The sequence below is a fragment of the Toxorhynchites rutilus genome, chromosome 2, assembly GCF_029784135.1.
Source record: "Toxorhynchites rutilus septentrionalis strain SRP chromosome 2, ASM2978413v1, whole genome shotgun sequence".
In the NCBI taxonomy this organism is placed as follows: Eukaryota; Metazoa; Arthropoda; class Insecta; order Diptera; family Culicidae; genus Toxorhynchites; species Toxorhynchites rutilus.
Genome location: NC_073745.1, coordinates 218,277,346 through 218,292,526, shown reverse-complemented (window position 1 = coordinate 218,292,526; position 15,181 = coordinate 218,277,346). Strand labels below are relative to the sequence as shown.

Sequence of the window (15,181 nt, the reverse complement as noted above, 5' to 3'; positions counted from 1 at the left end):
TCACAATGCACAATCGGACATTGATATGGAATTTCACGAAGCAACCAACATTATAGTTCCAAATTTAATTTTTATTTGCTAGAATAAATCGTATCACTCTTCTTACTTGCAATATGAAGATGTTCCCGACTTTCATGTATTTGAAATGTCGATTTCCATCAGGCAGTTTGATTTTGATGTCTCTGTTACGGAACACATTTCGGTGGGAGCAAAAGCTCCCCCTACTTTCATGTATTTGCAATGCTGATTTCCCCCAGGCAGCTTGGTTTTGATGTCTCTGTTAGGGAACCGTCGCATGTGTCGTCAATTTCGACCAATCAGAAGTGGGTATTTCCGTTAAGATAGGGGTTGAGATTTTTCAATTGTTTGATAGTAAGTTTAATGATATATATTATTTTATTCAATACAAAAAATGGTTATGGAGTGCCGGAATCGATTGACGCAAAAATTTCATCAATCCATCATGAATTGACTGAGCATAAGCGTTTGAAATTGGACAATTTTCACGATGAGCTCGATTTTCGATTTTCAATTTGTACCCCAATATGTTCCCGAAAGACGTAATCCTACGTCAAAAAAACTACAACCTGACGTTGTACAGAACCTTATGAACGGGGTAAAGAGGTGCGAGCATACGGGCTTGGGCTCGAAGTATGAATAAAAAGAAAATGCCAAAAGTTGTTTAATAGTTTTTATTTTGCTGTCTAAAATTTTCAAAAGGATCGGTCTACTGGGCGAATTTCTACAGCGTTTTTTCCGTGATGCAATTTGATGTGACACACCCTTTAGTGGTTCCATATTGAACGCACCAAAATAAAGACATAAGTAAAAAAATAAATTTCAATACTTTGCGAAATCGTAACCATTTAATGAATGTAATATATAGTATGGAATCTATATTGGATTTTACATTAAAAACTATATATACAGCCATTCCATGCCGAATCGATATAATGATTCTTAGATTTTCGTGAAAAGCGGTAATTTTGTTCTTTGTCGCAAAATATTAGGCCCATATTTTTTAATTTTTTGATCAGAGTGACCATTTACATTTTGCTAAAACTTGATTCTTCGGACCATCAGGTAATTTAGAAAAATCATAATTCAATAACAAAAAATAACGCCTCTCTGAGTTTTGGACATGTTATGTAAAAAAACCTCAGCTTTCAAGAAAAAGAATATTAAAAAACTATAGACGAATTTCATGCCAACTCGACAGGCCGTTGGATCATCATTGGATCAGGCATAGGGATCTTTTAAGCAACTTTGCGTACTTGAAATATTCCAAAATTTCCACAATTTTACAATTTCCAACAAAATCATCGAAAAATGGGCACTCTTACAGGAAAAAAGTTTTTCCAATACTTTTTCGTGTATTCTTTGAATAAAAATTACAAAAAAATTATCTTAGATCTTATTGAAGTATGAACTTTAATCGAGGACGTTAACTTTCTATCTTTCATAGTTTCTGGAATATAGGGCATTTTTGTATGGAGACTCCTGAAAAAATAATGGTTTACTTATAACATTTTTGTGTATAAATTCTCGCGCTTGGCGTGTTATTGACATGTTTCCAAATAGAGAAAAGGTAGCAGAGCATGTATATCGCGATGATTTATACATAAAATTGTTACAAATCAAACATTAATTGTAATTTTTCAAAGAATTTTTGTTCGAAAAACTTTTCCCCTGTAAAAGTTCCCATCATCGAATGTATGAATGACTTGCTGGAAAAAACATGTTTTCGAGGATAAATTTGAATTTTCCAATGTTTGTCCAACGAAATTTTATTTCAAAAACTTGTTTGATATTTTTTAATGAAACCATGAATAATTTCCTACATTCCATTCTTCGACTAAAACTTGAAAGGTTGGATATATTTGATGTGAATTATGGTCAGAATTATGGTTAAACAATGAAATGTAGGATGTTATATGTTTCGATTGAAAAATAACAAATAAAATATTTTAAAAAAAATATCTTGAAATTTCAAATTAATTTTTCATTAATTTTACATTAGACCTGTTTTTTTTATTAGCGTGCCCATTTCCATTTTAGGTTGGTCCGAAAAATCTATTTTTTCCCATTTTTCAAAAATTGACTATTTGAAAAAAAAGTGATTTTCGAACCACTGGACCGATTTAGATGGTCGACATATAAGAATGAAGCCAAGTACCTAGTCTTCTTTGAAAAAATATAACAATGGCAAAAACATTGGATTTGATTTCCGTCATCATCGATTGTATTTGTTTTTTATAGTGTTTAATATAGCGCCATTGGTTCCGAGACCATTGACCAATGGCGCTATATTTTTTGATATTTTTTCCTGAAAGCTGAGGTTTTTTTTACATTACATTTCCAAAAATCAGAGACGTGTTTGAGACATCATAACTCAAAAACGTGTTTTTTTTACCTTCGAGTTATGATTTTTCAAAGGTAATCGATGGTCCAAAAAATAATTTTTCCTCTTTTCTCCCAAAATGATTTTTTTTTAAATTCATGAGTTGTACTGGACCGATTCAGATAATTGATATATTAAATTGAAGTCAATGAGACAGTTCTATTTCAAAAATGTTAACACCTACGAAACAAGATTAGATTCTCGTTGCATAGATCTAGTATATTTACGAAGGAATTTTGAACGAGGACTGAAAGCATGTTAATTTTGAAAAATAATGACTCGAAAAAATAAGAAAATATCTCTGATTTATGAATATGTAAAAAAAACTCACCTTTCAAGAAAAAAATATATATTGGGTTGGGGAAAAAGAAATGTCGTATTTCTGATCCAATTTAAGTCAAATATGCGCCGTTTTGTTCGGAAACTTGTTGCCATTTAGAAGGCAACTTCATTGAACCACCCCCCCCCCCCACCTTCTTATTTGCAAAAAACTCATACAGCCAGTTTTCGCAAGCCTTCTTAGTATCACCAAGAACGTGTTGCATGAACCGGAAGAGATGATAATCACTTGGAGCCAGGTCTGGACTATACGATGGGTGCAATAGGACATCCCATCCGAGCTCCCGTAGCTTCTGGCGGGTCATCAAAGATGTGTGAGGCCGAGCGTTGTCCTGGTGGAAAACAACACCATTCCTATTGATCATTTCTGGCCGCTTCTGGTCAATCGCCTGCTTCAAACGGTCAAGCTGCTCACAGTAGAAAACCGAGTTGAGGGTCTGGCCATAGTTGAGCAGCTCATAGTGGATGATTTCCTTCCAATCCCACCAAACACACAGCAAAACCTTCCTGGCCGTCAATCCGGGCTTGGCGATGGTTTGGGCCGGCTCACCGCACTTCGACCACGCCAGTTGAGAATTGTTTACATAACATATCCAAAAATCAGAGCGGTGTTTTTCTTCGTTTTGAAGTTATAATTTTTCAAAGTCAATCGATGGTCAAAAAATCAAATTTTCCCGTTTATTCCGAAAATCAAAATCAGTTATCAAAAGTGATAACTTTTGAACTCCTGATCCGATTCAAATGATCGACATATCAAATTGGAACCAATGAGCTACACTTGCAAAAATATAGTTCCCATGCTCCTATTTTCTGTTTGTTAAGGTATTGCAACCAAAATATCTAAACTTTAAAAAATCATAATTCAAGAACAAAACATATAATCATTTTTGGGAATAGGGTAGAAAATTGATAAAAACAAATAAAAAACATATACAAAAAAGTTGATTTTTCGGACCACCCTAAAATGGAAATGGTCACACCAATGAAAAAAATAAAAAAATACGGGTCAAATGTTTTGCGATAAAGAACAAAATTACCACTTTTCACGAAAATCTGAGAACCACTCTATCGGTTTGACATGGAATGGCTGATTCATTATATAAAATTGGTTATATCTGAAGAACGGTTAGTCCTAGGATAAATCGTCATATATAGTTTTTCATGTACAATCACATGTAGATTCCATGTTATTTTTTTTTTGAATAATAACTATCACGGAAAGTATTGGATTTAAAATTCATATCTCCGTTTTGGTGGGTTCGACATGGCACTACTATATTTCCAACTTTGATAAATTGAAGTTTTTTTTTTAATAAAAGTATTTTTTGGAATATCGAAGTGAACATGTTTTGAGTTATAAAGCAACACATTAAGCCAGCGTTCAGTCAGACTGGACCGCAAGTCGAGCTCTGCTTTGTTTTGCTTTCTGAGACATTAGGAAGGATCAAATTCCTCGACGGGTAAATCATTCTCCAATTCTATACAATTTATTGATACTCGAAGGTTGAATTCAATCTTATAATAAAACTGTAATATTTTAATTACGTTCATCAAATATCTCAGTTAGTCGGGGTTGAATCTTGTATCTAGTTTTTCACCATCTACTTCTTCCTCGAAACTACAAGATTTTTAGGACATAATATTTGATTTCTAAATCGGAGTCATTATTACATTCTGAAAAAGTTTTTTCTCGCAATTTACATTGAAGATTGCCAATTTTTCAGTTATGTGTTCAGTCATAGTGAACCAAATACTATTTTTCATGTTCTAAGAAAAACATATTTCAATGAAAAGTTGTTTAAAGTGATTTTGAGATAGAATACTTGTAGTCAAAAATGAGCATGGTTGGATTTGAAATCGATCAAGAGAGGTTTAATAATTACAATTTTTCACTCTCTGCAAGGTAAAGTAAAATATTTGATCAACTTTTCAATAACTTTGAATTATCTGAAAAGCATATTCATTGTGTTTCAATATGAGTTACTTTTCGGTGAACGGTGAACGAAGGGAAGAATCTTCTAATCCAAAAAAAAATTCAATAATTCATTTGAAATTCCTTCCATTTTCTGGGCTTATGAAAAATGTGGCTAGGGAGTCGCTATGGTCATATATAGGGGAGATGGGGTTAGGACGGACATGTTAAGGAAAACTTCAAATGTATCTTTGGAAGCTCAGGATTCCGAAAACTTAAAATCAGTTTCTCCCAGTTCAATATACTGGTTTTCGAAATAATTGGCCAAAAGTATTATAAAAATGTGTTTTTTCATGTTTTTTACTGAAATTAAAACAAGCTGAAAAGTAGAGCATTTTTATCGATGCGGGTATAATGGACATGTAGTGGGGCTAATATGGACAGGTCAATAATATACGAAGCGTAGGTATTTATCGCTCGCGAGAGGAATAATTTCGCTCTCTCTCAGTGTTTGTGCGTCCAGTAACTGAAATAGGACAAACAGAGCAAGCAATATAAAAAAGAGTTCAATATTCTTCCCTTCACTTTCTATCATGCATTGGATGTGATTATGGATGTGACTATCCATTTCAACCCCACCAGTGCAATTATTTCGGTTGGTCTCCGTAGCCACATTGTTTGCGCGTTCGCTTAGTACGCGATCGATAGTGAGTTCAAAACTCAGGGCCCTCATTGACCATCTTTGTGTTGTTACAGAATAACTACGTCCACGCAACAATCATCAGCGATGGAGATCGATCCACGGTCGAACTAAGATCGATTCATCCATACAACTGCTCTGTACTGCAAGACACATCGGGCTGCTGTTCTATAAATAACTCAACAATGATCAATTAAATGTCTTCGCTGTCCGGTCTAACTGGATAATGGAAGAACAGAAATAAAACTCTTACGCCTAAATGGGTACTGTGTGAACGTGTACCATATACAATGGTATAAGGGGTAATACTCTAACGCCGAAAAATGGCAACTGTGTGCTAATTATAGATATGATAAACATGTGACATGTACACGAATAAAATTCGGTTCAGTTACAGCTAAAATGCTAATGAGTAAATAAAAACTAAAGGGATAAAAAAGTGCAATTATTTTAATAATTGGAATTTACCACTTGCGAAAGAAATAACTCTTCCGTACATACCAAATATCGCTTCTCTGTCAACTCATAAACCGAAATATTATCATCAGCGAATTAAATTTTGCAATGAAACCACTTAAAATGCTTAATATCGAAGCCGGGAAAATTACATCCACACGCGGAATCACGTTTGACTTTCGGTTATTGTTTCCCTATTCCACTTTATATCAGTATTCATTGTCATATGATGGTTTAACCCTCTGGGTCGTTTTAAATTTGGGCATGGGTATCGCACTGGTCGGAATTATTTTCCTTGAAAAATCAGTGATTAAGAAAAATATAAAAAAAATATTTTGTGAATTATATATATATGTATTAACTTAACAATGTATTCAAATGTGATGTTTTTATATAAAACATATATTTTTTAATTCGTCTTCGTGAAAAAACTTTTAAAATAGTCTCCAAAAGTAAATCGTATGAAGTATAATTAATACATAATTTTATTTTTATTATCCGTTGGATTTGAGACACTTTTGCCATTAATGCAATAAATGTATAATCAATGCCAGCAATGTGTATCCGAAAAGATCAGCACTTTTAAATTTTATAGGGTTTTTTCTACAGATTGTTCAGATGACATAAGACACTTATGCAGATAATTATTCTGCTCTTTAAAAACAACTACTTCAACATAATTCAACCAGTAGTTACTCAAATAATGCTTTCAGCGTATTCGAAATGATCAGAACTTTTCACTTTAGATAAACAAAAATGTAGTAGTTGGAGCATAATATTGTTCCAGATGATTGGAGACAAGTACGAGTTATAGCTATTCAAAAACCCGGAAAACCCGCGTCCGACTTCAATTCGTACCGCCCAATAGCAATGCTGTCTTGTATACGGAAATTGTTGGAGAAAATGATCTTGTTTCGCCTCGATCGATGGGTTGAAACGAATGGCCTACTCCCAGATACACAATATGGGTTCCGCAGGGGAAAGGGGACGAATGATTGTCTTGCGTTGCTTTCTTCAGAAATTCAAATGGCTTACGCCGGAAAAAAACAAATGGCTTCAGTATTCTTGGACATAAAGGGGGCCTTTGATTCAGTTTCAATAGAGGTTTTGTCAGACAAATTACACTCTCGGGGTCTGCCGCCTCTATTGAATAATATGTTATATAACTTGCTTTGTGAGAAACATTTGAACTTTTCTCACGGAGATTCGGCAGTATGTCGGGTCTCTTACATGGGCCTCCCCCAGGGCTCATGTTTAAGCCCCCTTTTGTACAACTTCTATGTAAGCGACATCGACAATTGCCTTACACAAAATTGCAGCCTAAGACAACTTGCAGATGATGGAGTGGTCTCTGTCGTAGGATCAATAGAATCCGACCTACAAGAACCCTTACAATATACTTTGAACAATTTTTCAACCTGGGCCATTGGTCTAGGGATCGAATTCTCCACGGAGAAAACAGAGATGGTGGTTTTTTCTAGGAAGCATAGACCAGCAAAACCAAAGCTTCAACTTTTGGGTAAACCGATCACTCATGCTATGTCATTCAAGTATCTTGGGGTTTGGTTCGACTCCAAATGTACTTGGGGGGCCCATATTAGGTATCTGAGTAAAAAATGTCAACAAAGAATAAACTTTCTCCGTACAATTACCGGCACCTGGTGGGGAGCCCATCCCGAAGATCTTATAATGTTGTATCGAACAACTATTCTCTCAGTGATGGAGTACGGCAGTTTCTGTTTTCAATCAGCTGCCAAAACACACTTAATTAAACTCGAGCGAATTCAGTATCTTTGTCTCCGTATTGCGTTGGGATGTATGCCCTCAACGCATACCATGAGCCTCGAGGTTTTGGCAGGCGTACTCCCACTAAAAGATCGCTTCAATTTATTATCTCTTCGGTTCCTCATCCGGTGTAAGGTTATGAACCCATTGGTGATAGGAAATTTTGAGCAGCTGATCGAGCTAAATTCTCACTCTGGATTCATGAGCCCATATCATGAATTCATCTCCATGCAGGTTGATCCTTCTTCGTATACTCCCAACCGTGTTTGTTTTCCTGACTACATCAATTCCTGTGTACATTTTGATCTGTCCATGAAGCAAGATATCCATGAATGATTATCAACGATCGAGGATCGCTCCAACGATCTTCGATGCAAAGTATGGGAGTATCAATTGTGATAATATGTACTTTACTGATGGGTCCTCTATAAACGAGTTCACAGGATTTGGAATGTTCAACAAAATTTTCAGCACCTCCCATAGTCTTCAGTTTCCTTGCTCAGTGTATATTGCTGAATCGGCAGCGATACACTGGGCGCTGGACAGCGTCGCCTCACGACCTGTTGAACACTATTACATTGTAACGGATAGTCTTAGCTCTGTCGAAGCTATCCGTTCAGTGAGGCCGGAAAAGCACTCGCCGTACTTCCTTGAGAGAATACGAGAAAATTTGAGTGCTTTAACCAGACGCTGTTATGTCATTACCTTTGTGTGGGTCCCTTCTCATTGCTCAATTCCGGGTAATGAGAGGGCTAACTCATTAGCAAAGGTAGGTGCGATTGAAGGCGATATTTATCAGCGTCAAATCGCCTTCAATGAATTTTACTCTTTAGTCCGTAAAAATACCATCGCTAACTGGCAACGCAAATGGAACGAAGGTGAATTGGGCCGGTGGCTCCACTCGATTATCCCTAAGGTTAGCCTCAAACCATGGTTCAAAAGTCTGGACTTGAGTCGGGACTTTATTCGCACCTTCTCCCGACTCATGTCCAATCACTGTTCGTTAGACGCGCTACTCTTTCGTTTCAATCTGACCGGCAGCAATATCTGCGTTTGTGGCCGAGGTTACCACGACATCGAACACGTTGTTTGGTCGTGTGAGGTGTATCTTGTTGCCAGATCGAATTTAGAGAACTCCCTTCGGGCTAGAGGAAGGTAGCCCAATGTGCCGGTGAGAGATGTGTCGGCTCGGTTAGACCTTGATTACATGTCCCAAATATATGTTTTCCTTAAATCTATCGATGTTCGTGTGTGATCATCCTTATATCCTTATACCCTCCATTTCTTCCTTTATGAGTAATTGGTCCGCTTGCTATAAACAGGAGAATGAAATGTAAATTCACAATAGATGTACGAATAGATTTAAGAATTGAGTGTGTGTGATTATCAACATTGTGATAACTTCCTTATACCCCATCCTTTTCCTTAGAAAAATATGTCACCCTTCTAATCTCGAGTTCACCGCGAGTAATCGGTTTCCCACATTACTAACCATAGATTTAAGGAAATTGTTCATATATATAGTTTTAAAAATATATTTAAGATTTCGGCTCCTTTAAACTTATGCAACTGAGCCTGTAAAAATAAACAAATTTATAAAAAAAATGTAGTCGCTTGAGACACTTATACGATTATTCAAATGACATGAGACATTTATGCAAACAGTAGTTCTGACATTTATGAACAATCTTTTCCATCATACCAAAGTGTTACAATGGCTAAATTCTACTGTTATGATTTTTTCTCCCACATTCTTATGCATTCAACGCACTGTGAGCTATATGACCACTTTGTTTGATACTGAGTACCGTTATCTATTACTCATAGGAGCACCGTATTGATTCGTGAACAGGTTCTTTAGACATCAAGCTTCGTTTAGGAAAAGCATAAACTGATACTTGGTTGAGTAAAATATAAGATTAGCATGGTTTCTTGCTGTGGTGGCTGAGAGCAGACAAACGACCACAAAGAGTTAAATATTATAGAATAGCATGTAGAAGGGTTTCCCATCAACAGAAATTTGAAATTCATGATGCAACTATACAAATCAACCACCAGTCCATTTTAACCTTACTGTCCATATTACCCGCGGTTCCCTATTTAGGAATTTCAACATGTCAATCCAATCCGTTTTCAGTTTTTCCGTTTCATTTCATTTTTGATTTGTTATATCGTAAGTTTTATTTGCAAAACAAATTCAATACGGGAATACATTTTGAAAGAAAAAAAAATCTTTCCATCCCATGAACTGAAACAAAATTCATGTACATATTGAGATTACGTTTTATACTCTACTCACCTGTCGTAGTAATAATCCCTGAAATAAAAAAAAATTGTTATATTATTAAGTTTAGCATAAGCCTTGCCTTTTGGTGGCTTCTAAAGTGACACCTACCAATCGTTTCCAGTTTTAGACTTGTTCTGTCTCTTCCGTCCCGTTTGGTGTGGCTTCGGCTCGGCAACCATGTTGACATCTGCAATTAAGAGCACAATACAAAACGGTCGCATTAAATTTTCATTTCAGTCCGAAGAAAAATTCTTAGCGGGTGTCCCCAAGAAAAAACAAACGACGAAAGTGCAACCGTCACATCATAATAAACCATTTCTTTGTACTGTTTTTATTTTTGTTCTCGCTCTACTCTAAACTTATGTATTGCAAAATAAATAGTAAATGCACGTTTGATCGCAGTTTCGCGCAGTTGAATTTCAGCACCGAGGAGGAGCAGGGAGAGCCAACATCCCAGGAATGGCTAATTAAAATTAATGCGCTTGTCTGCTGCACGAGTCATGTGAGTAATTTTCTAATGAACCTTTCAGCCGCAGGACGACCTCTCATTCCTTGGGATCGCGCGAACTTCTTGAACAGAGATCTATCCGTACATGTGGATGACACTAGAGAATATAAAAAAAAAGCTGCAGACACACGTGCTACTCGTTCGGTTCTATTTTCTGTTTCCATTTATGATTCTCGATCTATTTTGTTGCTTTGATGGCGAGATGCATTGCCGGTGGGAATATGACAACTATCCGCAACTCATCCAATGCTCACATTTCGTTCGTTTTTCTCGAGTGACACATCGCATCGAAAGTGATACGCAGGATGCGCGATGAGAACGAAGTCGCGACCTGACGGTCGGAGAAAAAGTAATATTTTATCTTGACGGCAGGCTTCAAATGCGACAGACAAGGCAATATCAACATGATTCGGCAGAAAACGGTTAATTGGATGTAAACATGGCGCCCCGCGGAATGGCGGAATGTGACTCTAGTTAGTCTCGGACCGGTTGCAACACATGCCTGGCGGCTGATGGTTTGTTTTGTCGAGTTGTTACAGTCTCGTTTGTAAGGTAGAAATCACAAAAATGCTGCCCTTTTGGCATCTCATTGTTGTTACAAGTTCTAATTTTATATCGTCTCATGACCTATAGCTCTAGCAGCCAACATTTTGAGGGGGATATTTTCAGGCGGATATAAATAATGCCGAAAGGTAACAAATAATCCCTTACATTTTTACCGTCTTTTCTTCGATGGTCGTCGAAACGCAGCATGATCTGCGTCATTCCTGAATTAGTACTTAGTTCAGATTTAATTGCCAAAAATTTTTCTAAACTATGGTCTTTTCGAAATTTCCTATAACAGCAAACTCGGATCATGAGACAAATTGAGCGATTCCATTTGAATTCGAAGGTCGATTTTTTGTATTTTTTGGTTTGGGTCAAATTTTGCAGACGCATTCTTTAAGACCAAAAAGTACAATTTGCATCATCAGTTCACCATTTTGTATCTAGTCTTACTTAGAGATTTCATGTCAACTCGACTGGCTATTGCCAGCAATTTCTCAGATTACAGTGAAACGTTGTGATTTTAAAGATATTGGCCATTTAAACAACTTTGTTTGTTTGTTTGTTTGTTTGTTTTGTTTATTCATACTTGTAGAGTAAGGGTCCACCCTTTTTTAAAAGTCTACAACCGGATTCGAAGTTGTTCATGCCACATCCTTAGAACCGTTACAAACTCAATCCAAACTAAAATTAAATACATTAAAAATACGGAAGAAAAACTACACAATACATGTCAACCCTATCCACCATACTGTCGTTCATACCCCTTAAGATTGTTCCCTCAATTTAGCGAATTCATTCATTCCCGACGGAATTTGCTGCTGAATGAATGGATTTAATATCCTTCTTGAATGGCGTTAACGTTCCCTGTGGAACTTTTGCCGTCTCAACGTATGCATTAACTAGCGTCATTTATTGATACTTAGTTGAGATTTCTTAGGCCAAATAATACGCCTTGAATGTATTCCGAGGGGCAAGCTCTAGAATACGTGACCACAGTGCAAGTCGAAAGAAATTTCTTTGACGAAAAATCCCCGGCCAGAACGGGAATCGAACCCGAACACCCGGCATGATAATGTGAGACGCTAACCACTCGGCCACGGGTGCACAAATTATTATATCCGCACAAATATATTATATCCGATTTAATATCCGCTGGAAGTTGATTCCATAAATTAATCGCACGCACGAAAAAGTATTGCTGTAATGAGAGGAGTTATGAGGCATAATGACACGATGACGGACTCTGGAACATCTGAAAGGCTGCATCTTATTACTAAGATAGTAACATCGTAATCCGAAGAAACTATGGAATGAAAATCCCAACAACTCCTGCTGTAAATGTGTTACTCTGAAAACCCATCGAACACAATGGTTTAATGATACCCTCAGTCTGTCAAACGCAGCGGCTGAGGCGTTCAAAATTAATTCGAATCCATAGTAAAAATGAGGTAATAGAAGACATTTAAATCGTCATGAACCTTAAGAAGCACTGGAGTAGTGCTGTGCTCCGATCTGAACCTCGACTGATAAGGACTAAGAAGACTATACCGCAGAATGTACACTTGAACTTGAAGTTTCAAAATTTTCTCAAAGACAACGAACATAAAATACAAATTGGACGGAGGTTTCTCAAATCAGAACCAGCAGCTTTTTTGTGGATTGGAATTATTTTAATTCCAGTTTATTTTATTCGCCGCCTTTCATGCTTGGGGAAATTTTGCAGTTTAAATGAATAAAATGAACATATGTGCATGGGGTGATTACAAATGGCAAAATAAGCTATATGAACCATAATGGAACATCCTAGAGCGTTTGATGATAACGAATAGATAACATTCGAAACGTCCAGCTCATTACATTGAGTAAAACAAAAACCGTTGGAATTGGAGGGAGGCACCGAAGGAAGCATAGTATCTCGAATAAAGTTATCACCAAAATATAAATTTATTTCATCACCAGAATTACAAAATTTCGCACCATGAAGTGAGCCCGCAGAAAAGTTTAGACGTTCCAGTTTTGTCCACAGTTCTTCAGTTGAATTCGCCGATTCCAAATTTAATTTCATATAGTTAGACTTCGTTTCATTGACTATTGACTATTTTCTTTAAAACAAATACAACTGATCCTAATTTTTTTTAGTTTCAAGATAGCGATATATTCGACAAAGTTTTAGATCTTTTCAAAATATTATCATATATCATTTTGGTATGGAGACTCCTGGAAAAATAATGTTTAACTCGTAACATTTTTTGTGTAAATTCTCGCGTATGATATGTTCTTGATATATTTATAAATATTCAAAAAAATTGCGCTACATGTCAATTGCGCTAGTTTACACATAATAATGTTACGAGTTAAACATTAGTAACAATTTTTCAAAGCAAACATGAAAAATCTGTTGCTGGGAAAACTCTTTCCCTGTAGCAATAAACTTCTTCCGATGTATGAATAACTAGTTGGTATTCTTATGGACTATTAATGTATATTTTATTTAGGATTAAAAAAATATTTTTGAAGAAAATTGATTTTAATTTTCAAAAAATTTTTGTTATTTTATATGAAAACATAAATAATTTCCTACATTTCATTCTCCAACCAACATTTTGTAGTTCTGAAGCTTTCGAGCGAGATTTTTTTTTTGAAAATTTGAGTTTTTTTCAACTTTTTTATTGAAAATCTTGAAAATTAATTTTTTTTTTCTCAAAAAACATGTTTTTAAAATTCTGAAGAAAAACGATGTGCATAGCTCATATAATTATAATATAGAGACCCATGAATCGGAAGAAGGGCACTGCTACAATGAAAAAGTTTTCCTAACAACAACTTTTCCATGTTTTATTTGAAAAACTACTATCAATGGTTAATTCGTAACATCTTAGTGTGTAAATTATCGCGATGACCATATTCTGCAAACTTTTTTCTATTTAGCAACACGTTAAAAAAATTGTCAAATCGAGAATTTCCACACAAAAAATGTTATGAGGAGTTCTTCAGGAGTCTCTATACGAAAATACCATGTATTCCAGAAACTATAAAATTTCTAAATTTGACGTCTTCGACACAAGTTCATATTTTAATAAGACCTAAAATTTTGTCGAATAAGTTATATCGCTATCTTGACTTCGAACAAAATTATAACTAGTTGTTATTTTCCAAAAGAAAACATGAAAAATTGTTTTAAAAAAAAGCTTTTTCCCTGTAATAGCACCCATCTTTCGATTTCAATTCCTATAATTTTTTTTGAGAATTTTCAAAATATTATTTTTATATTTTTTGAAGAGAATTTTCAAAAAATAAGTTTTCGAGAAAAGTTAATTTCATTTCTTAAATCATTTTTTTTTCAAATTGGTATTTTTTCATGAAAATTTAAACAATTTCCTTTATTTCACTGACTAAAATTTTGTAGGTATTACGCTTTTTGAGTGATAAATTTTAGTAAAAACTTAAGAAAAAAATAAATTTTGGGCCTGAATTTGCTTATAATTTTCAACAACTTTTCCAAATACATCGTTATGGTAAAAATATATGTTCAGGAGTTACGTTTAAACATTTGAAAATAATCTTTTGGGTTAAAACAAAACGTAGCGATATTAAAAAAAAATCATATTATTCGTGTTGTACAATCAAAACACGAACAATTTTCAAAGTAGAATTGTAATCCCAACAACACGGGACGAAGTTTGTCGGGTCAGCTAGTGTACTATAAAAAGGCAGTAAATTAGTAAAGAAAATTAAATATCTCGAGCATTTAGTTGGGAATGATAGTGAGATTTTTTGTTTTAAATTATATCAAGATTCATAATTTGTGGCTGAAATTGATAGCTTACATACAAAAATTCAAAGTTACGAATATTCATAAAAATTCGATGTTCCACAAAGTTCGTTCGTTCGTTCAAAATTAGTTTTACCATCTTGGACTATATTTTTAAATTTTCTACATGACTTCTATTTTACATGAATAAAATAACAAAAATCTTATTAAAAAATACATATTTTAGATATTTTGAAGTTTTTATAAAGTTTTTTTTTCGAAATAAAAAAAGAATACTATTTTTGTCTTAGTGTATATTTTTTCAAGTTTAAACACCAATACTCTCTTATAACTATAACTATAACTCTTTCTAGGAAACTATTTCGGTACAACTCATAGTTTTTGAGATATAAATTATCAAAAAATTCTCTTACTAAAATCGATACGCCCTATTGAAAAGTTACGGTTGAGTCACAAAATTCCCAATTGCTGT

The 15,181-nt window shown here is 35.0% G+C and overlaps 1 protein-coding gene across 2 annotated transcripts in view; it reads right to left on the bottom strand.

The window, feature by feature from the left end:
* The window catches only part of LOC129765004 (uncharacterized), a 257,376-nt gene that overhangs the window by 73,208 nt on the left and 168,987 nt on the right, over positions 1 to 15,181 (bottom strand). For both annotated transcript variants that reach the window (XM_055764743.1, XM_055764742.1), the window contains exons 4-5: positions 9,989 to 10,067; positions 9,893 to 9,910 (exon numbers count right to left, since the gene is read on the bottom strand). In XM_055764743.1, coding sequence (XP_055620718.1) covers positions 9,893 to 9,910; positions 9,989 to 10,067 — 97 coding nt within the window. The remainder of the gene's footprint in view (positions 1 to 9,892; positions 9,911 to 9,988; positions 10,068 to 15,181) is intronic.